Here is a 15,570-nt window from a genome sequence, read left to right as displayed (position 1 = left end):
AAAAAACAGACAAAATAGACAAAGTACTGGTCAATCTAATTAAAAAAAGGAAACAAGAAAGGCAAATTAACAGCATCAAGGATGAAAAGGGGGATCTAACCTCCAATAAAGAAGAAATTAAGGCAATCAATAAAAACTACTTTACCCAACTATATGGCAATAAATATACCAACCTAGGTGATATGGATGAATATTTACAAAAATATAAATTGCCTAGACTAACAGAAGAAGAAATAGATTTCTTAAATAATCCCATATCAGAAAAAGAAATCCAACAGGCCATCAAAGAACTTCCTAAGAAAAAATCCCCAGGGCCTGATGGATTCACCAGTGAATTCTATCAAACATTCAAAGAACAGCTAACTCCAATACTATACAAACTATTTGACATAATAAGCAAAGAGGGAGTTCTACCAAATTCCTTTCATGACACAAACATGGTACTAATTACAAAGCCAGGCAGGCCAGAAACAGAGAAAGAAAATTATAGACCAATCTCCCTAATGAATATAGATGCAAAAATATTAAATAGGATACTAGCAAAAAGACTCCAGCAAGTGATCAGAAGGGTCATCCACCATGATTAAGTAGGATTCATACCAGGGATGCAGGGCTAGTTCAATATTAGGAAAACCATCCACATAATTGACCACATCAACAAGCAAACCAACAAAAATCACATGATTATTTTAATAGATGCAGAAAAAGCCTTTGATAAAATACAACATCCATTCCTATTAAAAACACTGGAAAGCATAGGAATAGAAGGGCCGTTCCTAAAAATAATAAACAGTATATATCTAAAACCATCAACTAATATCATCTGCAATGGGGATAAACTAAATCCATTCCCATTAAGATCAGGAGTGAAACAAGGATGCCCATTATCACCTTTATTATTTGACATTGTATTAGAAACACTAGCAGTAGCAATTAGAGAAAAAAAAGAAATTGAAGGTATTAAAATAGGCAAGGAAGAGACCAAATTATTGCTCTTTGCAGATGACATGATGGTCTACCTAAAGAATCCTAGAGATTCAACCAAAAAGCTAACTGAAATAATCAACAACTTTAGCAAAGTTGCAGGATACAAAATAAACCCACATAAGTCATCAGCATTTCTATATAATTCCAACACAGCTCAGCAGCAAAAACTAGAAAGAGAAATCCCATTCAAAATTACCTTAGACAAAATAAAATACTTAGGAATCTATCTCCCGAGACAAACACAGGAACTATATGAACACAACCACAAAACACTCTCCACACAACTAAAACTAGACTTGATCAATTGGAAAAACATTAACTGCTCATGGGTAGGATGAGCCAATATAATAAAAATGACCATCCTACCCAAACTCATCTATCTATTTAGTGCCATACTCATGGAACTTCCAAAAATTTTTTTTTACTGATTTAGAAAAAACCATAACAAAGTTCATTTGGAAGAACAAAAGATCAAGGATATCCAGGGAAATAATAAAAAAAAATACAAAGGAAGGTGGCCTTGCAGTCCCAGATCTCAGACTATATTATAAAGCAGCGGTCACCAAAACAATCTGGTACTGGCTAAGAGACAGAAAGGAGGATCAGTGGAATAGACTCAGGGTAAGTGACCTCAGCAAGATAGTCTATGACAAACCCAAAGATCCCAGATTTTGGTACAAAAATCCACTATTTCATACAAACTGCTGGGAAAATTGGAGGACAGTGTGGGAAAGATTAGGTTTAGATCAACACCTCACACCCTACACCAAGATAAATTCAAAATGGGTGAATGACTTGAACAATGTGAATGACTTGAACAAGTGAATGACTTGAAGAAGGAAACTATAAGAAAATTAGGCGAACACAGAATAGCATACATGTCAGACCTTTGGGAAGGGAAAGACTTCAAAACCAAGCAAGACTTAGAAAGAGTTACAAAATGCAAAATAAATAATCTGGAATACATCAAATTAAAAAGTTTTTATACAAACAAAACCAATGTAACTAAAATCAGAAGGGAAGCAACAAATTGGGAAGCAATCTTCATAAAAACCTCTGACAACGGTTTAATTACTCAAATATACAAAGAACTAAATCAATTGTACAAAAAAATCAAGCCATTCTCCAATTGATAAATGGGCAAAGGAAATGGATAGGCAGTTCTCAGCCAAAGAAATCAAAACTATTAATAAGCACATGAAAAAGTGCTCTACGTCTCTTATAATCAGAGAGATGCAAATCAAAACAACTCTGAGGTATCACCTCACACCTAGCAGATTGGCTAACATGACAGCTATGGAAAGTAGTGAATGCTGGAGGAGATGTGGCAAAGTGGGGACACTAATTCATTGCTGGTGGAGTTGTGAATTGATCCAACTATTCTGGAAGGCAATTTGGAACTAAGCCCAAAGGGCGCTAAAAGACTGTCTGCTCTATGATCCAGCCACAGCATTGCTGGGTTTGTACCCCAAAGAGATAATAAGGAAAAAGACTTGTACAAGAATATTCATAGCTGTGCTTTGTGGTAGCAAAAATTGTAAAATGAGGGGATGCCCTTCAATTAGGGAATGGCTGAACACATTGTGGTATATGTTGGTGATGGAATACTATTGTGCTCAAAGGAATAATAAAGTGGAGGAATTCCATGGAGACTGGAACAACCTCCAGGAAGTGATGCAGAGTGAAAGGAGCAGAACCAGGAAAACATTACACACAGAGACTGATACACTGTGGTACAATCGAAGGTAGTGGACTTCTCCATTGGTGTCAATGCAATGTCCCTGAACAATCTGAAGGGATCTAAAAATACTATCCACAAGCAGAGGATAAACTGTGGGAGTAAAAAACAACGAGGAAAAGCAACTGCCTGACTACAGGGGTGGAGGGGATATGATTGAGGAGAGACTCTAAATGAACACTCTAATGCAAATACCAACAACATGGAAATGGTTTAGAAACAGGAACACACGTGATAACCAGTGGAATCATGCATCAGCTATAGGCAAGGGAAGGGGAGGGGGGAGGAAAAGAAAATGATCTTTGTTTCCAGTGAATAATGTTTGGAAATGACCAAATAAAATAATGTTAAAAAAATAAAAAAAATGACCCGGAGAAGAAAAAAAAACAAAAACAAATGGCTAGACAAGAACAAGAACTGCCCAGCCAAGAGGTCATGGGAGGCACCAATTTGTACCTAAAGAGGGATGGTCCATAAGGATAAGAGAAGACAAGATGAAGGAATGCATCCCTTGGGCTCTTTGCTCTCACAAAGTGCTCTCACATGAAGGATCTCATCCAATCCTCCCCCTGCCCAGCCTGCATAACAAATTTTATTGGTGGAAAAAAGGAACTTCCAGAAAGTCATGGAGCAGAGGAGTACCTGAAGATCCCCATCTACTGCATCACAATTCCAATCTTCCTTCCTCCCAACCCTGGCCATTACACAAGGGAAACCGATTTTCCTCAGCCATTTAGAAACAAGTTCTCCCATTGTCACAGTCATTTCCAAGAACACAGAGGGCGTCCGGTCAAGCAATGCCTAACTGATTGCTGTGATGCCACTGTCCCACTGCTTGGAGAAGCTGCTTTGACTCCTTTCAGGCCTTCTTCCAATGAAAATGCCCCAATGTCCTTCTGTCTTTAACTACCATCTCTCTTCAGGAAGACAGTAATGGCAGCAAGCGCCACGGGAGGTTTCTTGGGGAGTAGCAATTGGTTTGGATATTGGATACCGACTGACTATTGGATACCAGCCACTTTTCATTAGGTCAACAACCATGATATGGAGGACTGGACCAAAGCCTTTCTGCCCCCATCCTCCCAGGCCCTTAGTGTAATGGGAAAACCCAAGTCTGTCCCCCGTGCCCTCCCAGAATGCCCTTGTGGCTGTTCGGGGCTGGTTTGGGGCTCCATGCCGGGTATGGTTCTGGGGAGGCACCAGGGCTCTCAGGACCTCCGGCAGATTTCTCCTCCCTAGACTGCTTCTGTGAGCTGAAAGCAGAAAAGTCAGCGAGAAGAAGCACGTGTACCTTATGGCACTTGCAGACAAGTGACCGTAGGAGCCGCTGGCCGATGAGCTGCTGCGGGAATTATTAAGGATGGTGACCAGGGAGTTGGGCGATGTCCTTATCATGGTCTGAAGGTCAAAGCTATGGTCCGATAGTGGGGAGATGGACAGCGTCCGCTTCCGGCTTGGTCTGGTGGACAGCCTGGGGCTGGGAAATCTGGTGCCTGTTATGTGGACAAAACCGGGCCCAGTTACCTCTGATTGCACCAAATGCCCACTTATCTATTGCTGAGAGAGTAAGGCAGAAGCTGCCCCACAGCCCAGTCTAGGCACACACGCGCGCACACACACACACACACACACACACACACACACACACACACACAGCAGCTGGCCTTGACAAGCTCCACTCTTCCAATCCGTGATCTACTAGCTACAATTGAGGAAATTAGGGAGAAATATTTATCTTCCACTGGCTTACCTCAGGGGAGCGCTGTTTATTAATGTGCAAACAAAGTGATGAATTGCTAAACAAAAGGCAAAGACTTTTATGTGTTATCCCGCCCATTTCGGGTGATTTATGGATCTGACGGCTCCTTAGACATTCACATCATTAATTCGCCACAAGCAACAAGACAGAGGCTCATAAGAGAGTCCCAACACACTGAAGCCCCCACCATTTCCCAGAGTGGAGCTGCAAGAAAACACGAGATCCCCATCGGCGAGCCAAGCTGGGCTGCCCAACGTCCCCATTGATCTTACCTGATCCAGGTGATACCTGAAAGGAGAACAAAGCTCTCAAGGAGACGTTTGGTTTTTCCAAAAAGGGAAACCAGCCTCCAGTGACTGCAGGAGTCACAGGATGCCTTCAAAAATCAGACTCGCATTTCTACCCCCGAGTTCCCAAGGCAGGTGGATGACAAGGGAAGCGAAGGACAGCTTGATGGCCATTTAGCTCCATCACTGGGGCTTGGTGCTGCCATTTAGACTAATGGGGAGAAAGGCCCCCAGAAGAGCATTCAGGGCTAATGGTCAGGCACTCCTGCAGTTAGCACCGGCAGCCGAGGGGCTCGAGTGCACATGGGGTGGGCAGGATCGAGGCTCTTTTAATGGAAGGCCTAAAGAATTCAAGGCTGCCATGTTGCCTTCCCCACCCCTCCTCCAGCCCCACTAAAAACGCCAGTTCCTGAGATTCCAGTTTTCAGATCTGCGCTGTATTGGCAGGGATGCCCCACTGGCTTCATAGTGTCATCTCCAACGGAACATTTTCATTACTGAACCCGGGAAGGAAAACTTAATGAAGTGCCCGATGACCATTTCACCCGGTAAGAGGCAAACCAAACATGACTGGTCTTAAGTGGAAATGGAAGACTCTTCTTTCCCAGCATGGTGATTTATCAGCTGACAGTATGTGTGCACAGCCCTGTACTGGGGGAAATCTGGCTTTCATGTAAGCCGCCGCCGAGTTATCGTGCCGTGATCACATCGGAGGCTGGGCCACTGGGACCCACGGCTCTCTGTTAGCTGGACTCTCGATCACCTCAGAAATCCCCACGAGGTCATTTTCCAGAGTGGAATCTTCATAGGGCAAATCACGTTCCTTCAAAATGATTTTTCAAAGTCCACCAGAACGCATGGAACGAGACAACGGAAATCCCATGGCTTTGCGGCTTCCAGGATGGACAATCAGAGTTCACTTTGTCTAGGTCTCTACAGCTAATTCGAGTCCTGGCTGTCTTCAGTTGTAAAGATCGGAGCTCCAATCCTTTTCTTTGTTCCTCTGTGAATAGTGGTACGCTGCTATAAGCCTAATGGCAGTTGCCAGCATCATAGTGTAATAAGGGCAGGGAACCAAGGGGAATAAAAATTTCTAGAGTTCCGACTATGTGCCAGGCACTGGGCTAAGAGCTTGACTCTCGTTATCTCGTTTGATCCTCAAGATACCCCTAAGAGACGTTCTCTTGCTTTTCAGCAGTCTCTGACTCCTCACGATACCATCTGGGGCTCTTTTGACCAAGAGGCTATAGGGATTCCCCATTTCCTTTCCCGGCTCACTTTACAGATAAGGAAACTGAGGCAAAAAGGGAGAATTGACTTGCCCAGTGCCATCCAGCTAGGAAGAGTTTAAGGTTAGATTTGAACTCAGCATTTCCTGAGTCCAGGCCTAGATCTCTCTGCTCTACTATCTAGCTGCACTGTTTTGTTTTTTACTCTTCACTGCCCCCACATTACTTTACTCTTATGCTTAGTTTCCTTCTTTGTAAAAGGCAGCTGGGGGTACAGCAGAAAGAGTCCTGGACTTGGAATGAGATGGAAGACCTGTGTTCGAATCTTCTCTCACCCACTCATTAACTCTATGCCTCTGGCTACTCACTTAAAATCTGTTTGCCTCAGTTTCATCACTAAAGTGGAGATGAAAGCAATCCCTACCTCACAGAGTTACTGTAAGGCTCAAATGAGTTAAGATGTCCAAAGTACTCTATACATGCTATCATCATCCTCATCACCCTCATTCTTGCCATTCTCCATGAAGGGATTAGACTCAATGGCCTCCAAGTCTGATCCCCCTCTAAATAAGGAGCTGCAATTCCTTTCTCCCCTGACATTGCTCAGGTGCCTCTGCTGGGTTCCAGCTCCTTACAAGCCCAGATGCCATCTATACTAGCTTCCTGTATTCAGGTTGGATGCTCACAGGCAGCAGGAAGGAGCCCTGCTTGGATCGATGGTTCCGGGCTGAAGACCTGGCTTGAAGTCTCATTTTTGCCACTTCCTACCTATTTGACCGTGTCACCTCCCCCTTCTGGCCCTCCGTTCTCCCTGTGTAAAATGGACTTGGTGGACCTCTGAATCTAAGATCCTGGATCAGATGACACAAGAGCCAACCCTTGGCTATGGAGATGGGATGATGGAAGCAACTATCAGGACACTGGACAGCGACTGACTCAAGACCTGACAAGACATCTGCTGGCCCAGAGTCCAAAGTAGACCAGAGGCAGTTAGGTACAAGGGAATGGGGCTGAGTGCCACACACACACACACACACACACACATACACACACACACACACATACCCCTCTCAGCTGTCTGTTATCCTCCTATGGTTTCCCCATCACATCCTTTCACCTTGAAGACATCTACTGAAGCCACATTCCACCGGCAGGAAGAAGTGGGGCAGGGAAGGGAGACCCAAAGTGGGGTTTGCTCAGCAGAGGACCCTCTCCCCCTCCCATGGTTCTCACCAGAGATCCTTGGTCCTGAAGTGACTGGGGGTAAAGCTGAACCAGCAATCCCAGAAGCTAAATGGCCCGGATGTTGGATGCTTCTGACCTGCTGCTGAGACTGATCGCCTTTAACCTCTGCCTGGCAGGAAGACCAGATCTGAGCTGTGGACAGAGGCATGTTGAGGCCTGGGCCAGAGAACTCTGGCCACGCTGAGCCTGGATCACTCCACCCCAAGTAGAACTTGGAATTTAGGCAAAGGAGACTAAGTGAGAAGGACACGGGAGAGTTTCTGGAAGAAAACCCAGATGGCAAAGGGTCTCGGTCCATTCTCTGGTAAGATCTGCTAAGGATCTGAGCGTGTTCAGTCTGGAGATGAAAAGAGCTCAGAGTGGGGCTCAGGGGCTCTCTTCTGGACACTTTCCCAGCTCCAGGGCTGCTAATCCTTCTCCCTGAGATGACCGTCCAACTCCCCTCTCTGGATTTTGTGTCTACTTGCTCCCATGCTATTTCCTCTACAGGAATGTGAGCTTCCTGATGTGATGGCAGAGGCTGTGGCTCTGACTTTCTTTCTTTCTAGCCTATCTCCAGGGTGGGGCTCATTGCCCAGAACACAAAAATTGTTTAATAATGCTTATTGACTGACTTACGGACTTCAGCTTGATCCTAGAGGGCAGGAGCAATGGGTACACGTTGAGCAGAATGAAATTTGAGCTTGATGTAAGGAGGACAGTCATGAGAACTATTTCACAAGAAATGGGCGTCCAGGTAGGCTCTCCCTCCTCCTCCTCCTCCAGTGGCTACACGGCCCCATGAGAAGGAGGCCTTTTTGTTCAAATCCAAGAACAGCTAATGTGGATTTCTGGTTTCGAAGCACTTTGCCTCTATTTGAAAATACACGGTACTTGGTGACTGGGGAGCTGGAAAACTAGGCACGGATGATCTGGTTGGGACGGACTCAAAAGTCATGGCGGAGAGGCTGCCCTCTGAGCACCTTCCCAGGGAGCATCAGCCACAGCTCGGGAATGCTTGGAGATCGCTGCTCAGAAGGCGCTGCAGCATTACAAATGGCGCACCCCGACCGACCGGCAGCTGTGCAGCACAGCCAGGGCTTGGCAGCGAGCATGGGGCCGCCATTACTGTTCCCCAAGAGACGTCTTCATTTTGGCTTCGTGCTAATTGTTTTGTTCCTCTGGTGTAATCTAAACTCTGACAAAGACTAGCCGGGCTTATTTCTCTGTGATGAATGATGGGACATTGAGATTCCTACTTAATGACAATCAATTCTGCAGCAAGTTAGGGGACTTTTAATTATTTTTTACAAAGTAAAAGAGTGACTTCAGCCTTTATTTTGATCAAAGGAGCTTTAGTCTGACTGAACACATTCTCATCAAATGCGCAAGGTAATGGCGGGCGACCTCCCAGCAGCCCCTCTTATTTGAATTCTCTATTTACCGTTTTATAAAATAACGAATTTGCATAATAACAGCACTATTTTTTTCTTTCAAAGCGGAGACAATCTCTAATTGAAATGTGTTTATGATTTATCTGAAATGTAAGACGCACACATGCACACGCACACGCACACACACACACACACACACACACACGCACACGCACACTCACGGACAATCCTCCCAACAGCAAGGAACAACAACTTGGCTTGGGGGAAGACAAGAGGATGCAGGGAGCGTGTGCCTGGGGAAAGCCGCAGGATGCTGAGACTGTCCAGGAAGGGAGCTTGGAGGCTCAGAGCAGAGGGTAAGGAGGCGTGGAGCAGGCCGCTGTATCCTGCCAGCTCAACAGGCTTTTGTCTGGAGCCCAAAGAGCAAAGTCACCCCAATGGGCTCCAGGCAAGAGTCTGATTCCAAACCCAATTCAACGCCAGAGATATAAAGGGTCTAAGAGTCTCAGCATAAAGAAAGTGCTGGCCCTGTGGAAAGGAAGACCTGGGTTCAAATCCTGACCCTAAAATGTACAGGTTGTGTGATCTCGGACAATTCACTAAGCTTATCCCTCGGGGTATCAGTTTTCTCATCAGTCAAATGGGGATCACACTGATAATTGTTGTGACTTTTGCACAGAAGTGGCATCCGGCTTGGAAGAGATAGTGCATGTCCAGGTCTTTTTTCACTGTCCAGTGAGCTAAATAGGTCAGTTATTATAACATGCGAATGATGGCAAGTGCTTATCTTAAATAGCTTTCGTCTATTCTATTTAGATCTAGAAGTGCTCATGTGGAATGAACACCGAGGCTGGAGTCAGGAAGATCTGAGCTCAAATTGCACTTCACTCGCTTACTAGCTGTGTGATCCTGGGCTAGACACAAGACACTTCAACGCTGCCTGCCTCAGTTTCCTCAACTGTAAAATGGGATAGTAGTAGCCTCTTCACCTCAGGGTTTGTTCGGACATCAAATAAGATTTGTAAAGAACTTAGCACAGTGCCTGGCTAACACCCAGTAGATGCTTCATAAATGCAAGCCACCACTGGAAGGTGTGCTCCTCCAGCTTAGGGATTATTTTCCTTTGAGTCTTTGCATTCCTAATTTCCAGCCCAGAGTAGGAAGCACTATGGTCCTGGTGGCGAACCTATGGCACGTGTGCCGGAGGAGGCACTCAGAGCCCTCTCTGTGGGCACACACCATCTCCCCAGCACAGAGTTCTCCAGAGTTCATGACTAGAAAGCCAGAGGCACACAGGGCTGGGCCACTCCCCTCCCCACCTCCGCATGCACCTGAGGATACTTCTCACATCACCCACCCCTCTAAAAGGTTTGCCATCACTGCTCTATGGCACGCTGGTTTATGGACTTTTTTGTCCATTTTCAGGAGAAGCCAGGGACGCACAGGGAATCAGGGTCCCTTGGTACACATCCCACCTCTGGGCTACTGCCTGTGGGGCCTCAGGCAAGCTTCCTAATCTGGAAAATGAGGAAATTGAGCCTCAACGGTTCCTGCCAGCTGTAGACCTCTCCGATGGTTCCTAGCAGCAGTGGTTAGTGTTTACCTCAGGTTAAAGGTCTGCAAAGTGCTTTACAAAAAATGACAGGATCTCGTTTGATCCTCACAACAATCCCATGAGGCAAGTGCTGTTATTATCACTGCTTTACAATTAAGGAAAATGAGGCAAAGAGAGATGAAGTGACTTGTCCAGGGTCACACAGCTAATACAGGAAATTGCATGTAGGACCAGGCATAGAAAGGAGCCAACCCTGCATCTAACAAATGGAGAAACTGAGGCCCAGGGAGTTTAATTCTCCTTCTGAGGGTCAACACAGATTGGCAGCATCAGAGGCAGAATGTCAACTGCGCTCTCTGATTCCCAGGCTGGGGCTCCTGTCACTGCGCCACCCTGCAGTCTTGCTTGAAGGGAGGGAGAGGCCCTTTGGGGTTTGGGTTCATCTTCATCCTTGGGTCGCCCGTGCCCCGTTTGAACTTGGTGGCCCCTCCGTAAATGCTCTTTGGGTTGAAGTGGACTCCTCTGGCCCCCTTCAGAGTGCCGAGTTCCGTTCCGGACGCCAGAGTTCAGACAGAACCCCCCAAGGAGCAGGAAAGCCGGCTTAAGAGGCTGGAGATGGTGTCCCAGAATGCCCTGGGGGCTCCATGGGTTTATTTAGCCTGGCACAGAGAAGCCTGGGGGGTCCTTGAGCCCGTGAAGGCTCTGGCTGGGAACAGGGTCTCAGAGCAGTGGGAGCCCTGCGGGGAAGGTGCTGAGACGCAGGCCCAGACGGAGTGCCAGGAAACCCTTCCTCACCATGAAGAAGGCACGAAAGCGCAACGGGCTGCCCAGCGGCAGGGGTGAGCTCCCCGTCAGGCTGTGGGCAAACACTTGGGGGGCTCTGGGGGTCTCCTTGCTCTGAGACGTTCTTGTGGGCAGAAACCCCAACTGAATTGTGAGCCATAAAAGATTCTGGGTGCCTGGACAAGGGGGCGATGGAAGCCCTGATGGAACTGGTGCCAGGACGCCCCCCACCAGTGTGACGGGGGAGGGGCCTCGTGCAGGAGAGAGGCAGGGAGTGATGGATCAGACCGCTGGGCAGCTTCTGTGACGGGGCATCCAGGCAAGGGGAGCGGGCGCTGGGGACAGGGGAGGGAGGAGCCAGCCAGCCCCCCATGCCTCCTGCTCTCCGCTCACCGAGTCCTCCATGGATCCCTGCACCGACCAGGGTGGGGGGACCCGCCGTGTCACCTCCATTTTGGACGACATAGGTGAGGTTCACGGGATGCTCTGCCCCCCCAACACAGGAGCCCCCCCAGACACAGGAGCCCCCCCAGCCCAGGCCTCCGGGCCCCACCTGGTCCCCCCACTTCCCTTCCACTCAGAGGGCTCCCTGCCTGCCTCTGGCCTTCGTGCCATGAGGGTGAGGTGGGGGTTTCCAGGGGGCCCCCCTTCCCCCCCCTTCCCCCCTCCACCCCCCCATCCCCCCCATCACAGTACTCACCGTCCATGGCGTGGAGGTACTCCATGTGGATGGCCCCGGCGCCCGGAGCTGCCGCCGAAGGGAGGATGTCCGCGTAGGGGCTGCGCTGGCCGGCCAGCAGGGCCATCTGGTGGTGGTAGTACTCGGCCGGACTGACCCCGGCATGGGGGGCTGGAAGAGAGCAGCACAGCACGGAGGGTCACCGACCGAGAGGCAGAGAACAGGTCTCAGGAGCTTCCGGCCGTCCCTTGCTGGGGGCCGAGGAAGCGGCATCCACCGACCCTCCGCCCTGAGCGGGGCAGAGCCGGGCACCCCGGGGCCGCCGCAGGCTGGGCTGAGCCACTCGGGACCACGGGCACCCCGGGGACACCGCAGGCTGGGCTGAGCCACTCGGGACCACGGGCACCCCGGGGCCACCGCAGGCTGGGCTGAGCCACTCGGGACCACGGGCACCCCGGGGCCACCGCAGGCTGGGCTGAGCCACTCAGGACCACGGCCGGCCGAGGGTGCCCCGGGGAGACGTCCTGAGAGTAACGCCGACGCACATCCCCTCCCGCCAGGAAGCCGAGGATGGGCAAGGGGGCAGCCCAGCGAAGGGCAGGGCCCTCTTCTGGCCCCCCGGCCTGAGGGGACGCGCCTGGGGGGCTGGATGGGCTCAAGACTCTCCAGAACTCGGACTGTGAATCTCCGCGACTTTCCACGTACACGGTACAGACTAGACGGCTCCCTTCAGGGCCCCCAGAGAGCCATTCCACGAGTCCACAGCCAGGCTTTAGACTCAAGACACACCCGGTTCACTGTCCTATGCTGAAATGTATGCGCGTCTTGTGCACACGCCACATGTATGTACATATATGTGCATTACATGTATGTGCCTACAGGGACATGATATGGGTGTCCTATGTTGTACAGGGAGGACGCCGCGCCTCCACAGGCGCATCAGCACCAAAGAGCGGAGCGAGCGGCTCACACCTCGCTCCAGGGACGCTCTGGGGCTCCTGGCTAGTCCGCAGCCCCCCACAAGTGGCACAGAATGTCCCCCCACCCGCGATCCCTGTCTAAGACGGTCCTCCATCTCTGGCCTGACATTAAACTCACTGGGAAGAATGAGGGAGACCAAAGCAGACATCCAAAGCCAACAGCCCCAGACCAAGGAGCCCCCTCGGGCCGCTCTCCGGAGAACCCCGGCAGTATGAGGGGACACAAGCGAGCCCAGTCCCCTCGGGATGCTCTCCGGAGAACCCCAACAGTGTGAGGGGACACAAGCGAGCCCAGCGCCCTCGGGCCGCTCTCCAGAGAACCCCAGCAGTCTGAGGGGATACAAGCGAGCCCAGCCCCCTCAAGTGAGCCCAGCCCCCTCGGGCCGCTCTCCGGAGAACCCCAGCAGTGTCTGAGGGGACACAAGCGAGCCCAGCCCCCTCAAGTGAGTCCAGCCCCCTCGGGCCGCTCTCCGGAGCACCCCAACAGTGTGAGGGGACACAAGCGAGCCCAGCCCCCTCGGGCCGCTCTCCAGAGAACCCCAGCAGTCTGAGGGGATACAAGCGAGCCCAGCCCCCTCAAGTGAGCCCAGCCCCCTCGGGCCGCTCTCCGGAGAACCCCAGCAGTGTCTGAGGGGACACAAGCGAGCCCAGCCCCCTCAAGTGAGTCCAGCCCCCTCGGGCCGCTCTCCGGAGCACCCCAACAGTGTGAGGGGACACAAGCGAGCCCAGCCCCCTCGGGCCGCTCTCCGGAGAACCCCAGCAGTGTCTGAGGGGACACAAGTGAGCCCAGCCTCCTCTAGTGAGCCCAGCCCCCTCGGGCTGCTCTCCGGAGCACCCCAACAGTGTGAGGGGACACAAGCGAGCCCAGCCCCCTCGGGCCGCTCTCCGGAGAACCCCAACAGTGTGAGGGGACACAAGCGAGCCCAGCCCCCTCGAGTGAGCCCAGCCCCCTCAGGCCGCTCTCTGGAGAACCCCAACAGTGTGAGGGGACACAAGCGAGCCCAGCCCCCTCCGGCCGCTCTCTGGAGCACCCCAGCAGTGTGAGGGGACACAAGCGAGCCTAGCCCCCTCTAGTGAGCCCAGTCCCCTTGGCTGCTCTCTGGAGAACCCCAACAGTGTGAGGGGACACAAGCGAACCCAGCCCCCTCGGGCCGCTCTCTGGAGAACCCCAGCAGTCTGAGGGGACACAAGCGAGCCCAGCCCCCTCGGGATGCTCTCCGGAGCACCCCAGCAGTGTGAGGGGACACAAGCGAGCCCAGCCCCCTCTGGCGAGCCCAGTCCCCTTGGGCCGCTCTCCGGAGCACCCCAGCAGTCTGAGGGGACACAAGCGAGCCCAGCCCCCTCGAGTGAGCCCAGCTGCGCCTGCCAGAGAGGGACAAAGTCGTCATTATCTCGAGCCACTGGCTCGAGGGCTTCTTCCCGCAGCAGACAGCCGGAGTCTCTTTCCAGACACACTTAAAATACTTCCTGAGCTCTGACCTAAGTGTCTGGGTTAACCACCACCAACACTGGCTGCCTGGCCTGGGGGGGAGCCCGCGGGAGGAGCCGAAGATGAAGGACGCTGTGGGCGAGCCAGAGCGGCCGCTGGAAGGGATTCCTCATTCTGGAACCAACGCCAGCGAAGGATTTCACTCACAGCAGCCACGGGACGGAGACTGTAACTTGGAGGAAGGGAATACCTGGGAAGGTCTCCGAGTGACCGAGGGAAGGATCCTGCCTGTGGCCCTGGGAACACAGCCAGCCAACAGGAGCTTGCCGAGCGCTCCCTCTCCGTGCCGGACACGGGCGACGCGGGGAAGGGGCAGAGACAGCGGCAGGTGCATATTGGAGAGACGGGAGAGCAGGAGGGGGGAAGAGGCGCTTCTCCTCTGGCTCCTCCTGCGTATTCCATGCGAATTCCAGGATCATTAGCGTAGCCAACGCATGTGGATGGAGCTAGATCGTCAGAGTCCCTGTTCCCTCATTCTAGCCCTCCGGTGCGGGGGGTGCTGCAGGGAGGCTGTATTTTACAAACGGGGAGACTGAGGCTCGAAGCCCCGCACAGAGGCAAGACTTGAGCCGAAGTCCAGTCTGTTCCTGACCTGGGCGGAGGAGCAGCTCCTTTCGCCGAGCTTTCTCATCTGCAGTCACCTCCTCGTTCCCTAGCCCGGAGGTCTTCTGGGAGGACCAACTCCTGAGAGATGGGAGCGTCTGGGGCACCGAGCCAGAAGGGCTTCCCGAGGCCACGCGTTTTAGCCAGGGGTCCACGGAGAGATTTCGGGGGGCCTGTGAGTTCAGCTGCAGAAAAGCACTTTGTTCCAAGTGACGTCTAGGATCTCCTTCCACCATCCATAAACACTCTTCTGAGAGGCTTTCACCAGACCACCAAGGGGACCTATTACACCACTGAAGATGACGAGAGTCTGATCCAGGCTGGCACCCTTCTTTTACAGATAGGAGCACTGAACGGAGGCTCACAAACGTTGAATCACTTGCCTACTGCCAATAAGCTATGAAAAGTCTGAGGTGGGATTTGAACTCATGGCTGCTGAACACCACGGCTAGATTCTCTCTTTCCTATATCGCTCGATGATACCCGGTTGGCTACTTTTTGTTAAGATAATGCATGTGAGAGGAGAAAAAGAAGCTTTCCTAAGTTCATTATTTATTAGCTAAATGCCTGTGAGGCAGGAAAGCAGCCTAGCTTGGCCATCAAAGTGCTGCTATACAATTAAATCCATTTCATTCCAATCCTCTATAATTAAAGTAGGGGAAGGGCAAAACAGGTCTGTGATTTACACCGGCCTGGAGGCTAAATTCACAAAATCTGGAAGTCTGGTGGTTTCCTTGGCCCTTGGCCTAAATTCCCCTCAGCTTCTGGGCCTGCTTCTATCATCTGTGGCTGTAATAACTATGGGAGCTTCCTCACCTGAGGACGTCTCTGGCTTCTCTTCCCCATCGTCCCCTCCCTCTGAC

At 51.1% G+C, this 15,570-nt stretch overlaps 1 protein-coding gene across 1 annotated transcript in view; it reads right to left on the bottom strand.

Moving 5' to 3' along the window:
• The window catches only part of GLI3 (GLI family zinc finger 3), a 266,586-nt gene that overhangs the window by 68,086 nt on the left and 182,930 nt on the right, over positions 1 to 15,570 (bottom strand). Inside the window, exons 6-9 of the mRNA XM_056806255.1 lie at positions 14,626 to 14,772; positions 11,913 to 12,405; positions 11,657 to 11,806; positions 4,017 to 4,218 (exon numbers count right to left, since the gene is read on the bottom strand). Of these exons, the coding sequence (XP_056662233.1) occupies positions 4,017 to 4,218; positions 11,657 to 11,806; positions 11,913 to 12,405; positions 14,626 to 14,772 (992 nt within the window). The remainder of the gene's footprint in view (positions 1 to 4,016; positions 4,219 to 11,656; positions 11,807 to 11,912; positions 12,406 to 14,625; positions 14,773 to 15,570) is intronic.

Source organism: Monodelphis domestica, chromosome 7 (assembly GCF_027887165.1).
Source record: "Monodelphis domestica isolate mMonDom1 chromosome 7, mMonDom1.pri, whole genome shotgun sequence".
NCBI classification, from domain to species: domain Eukaryota; kingdom Metazoa; phylum Chordata; class Mammalia; order Didelphimorphia; family Didelphidae; genus Monodelphis; species Monodelphis domestica.
This window is presented reverse-complemented; position numbering and strand designations above follow the sequence as displayed.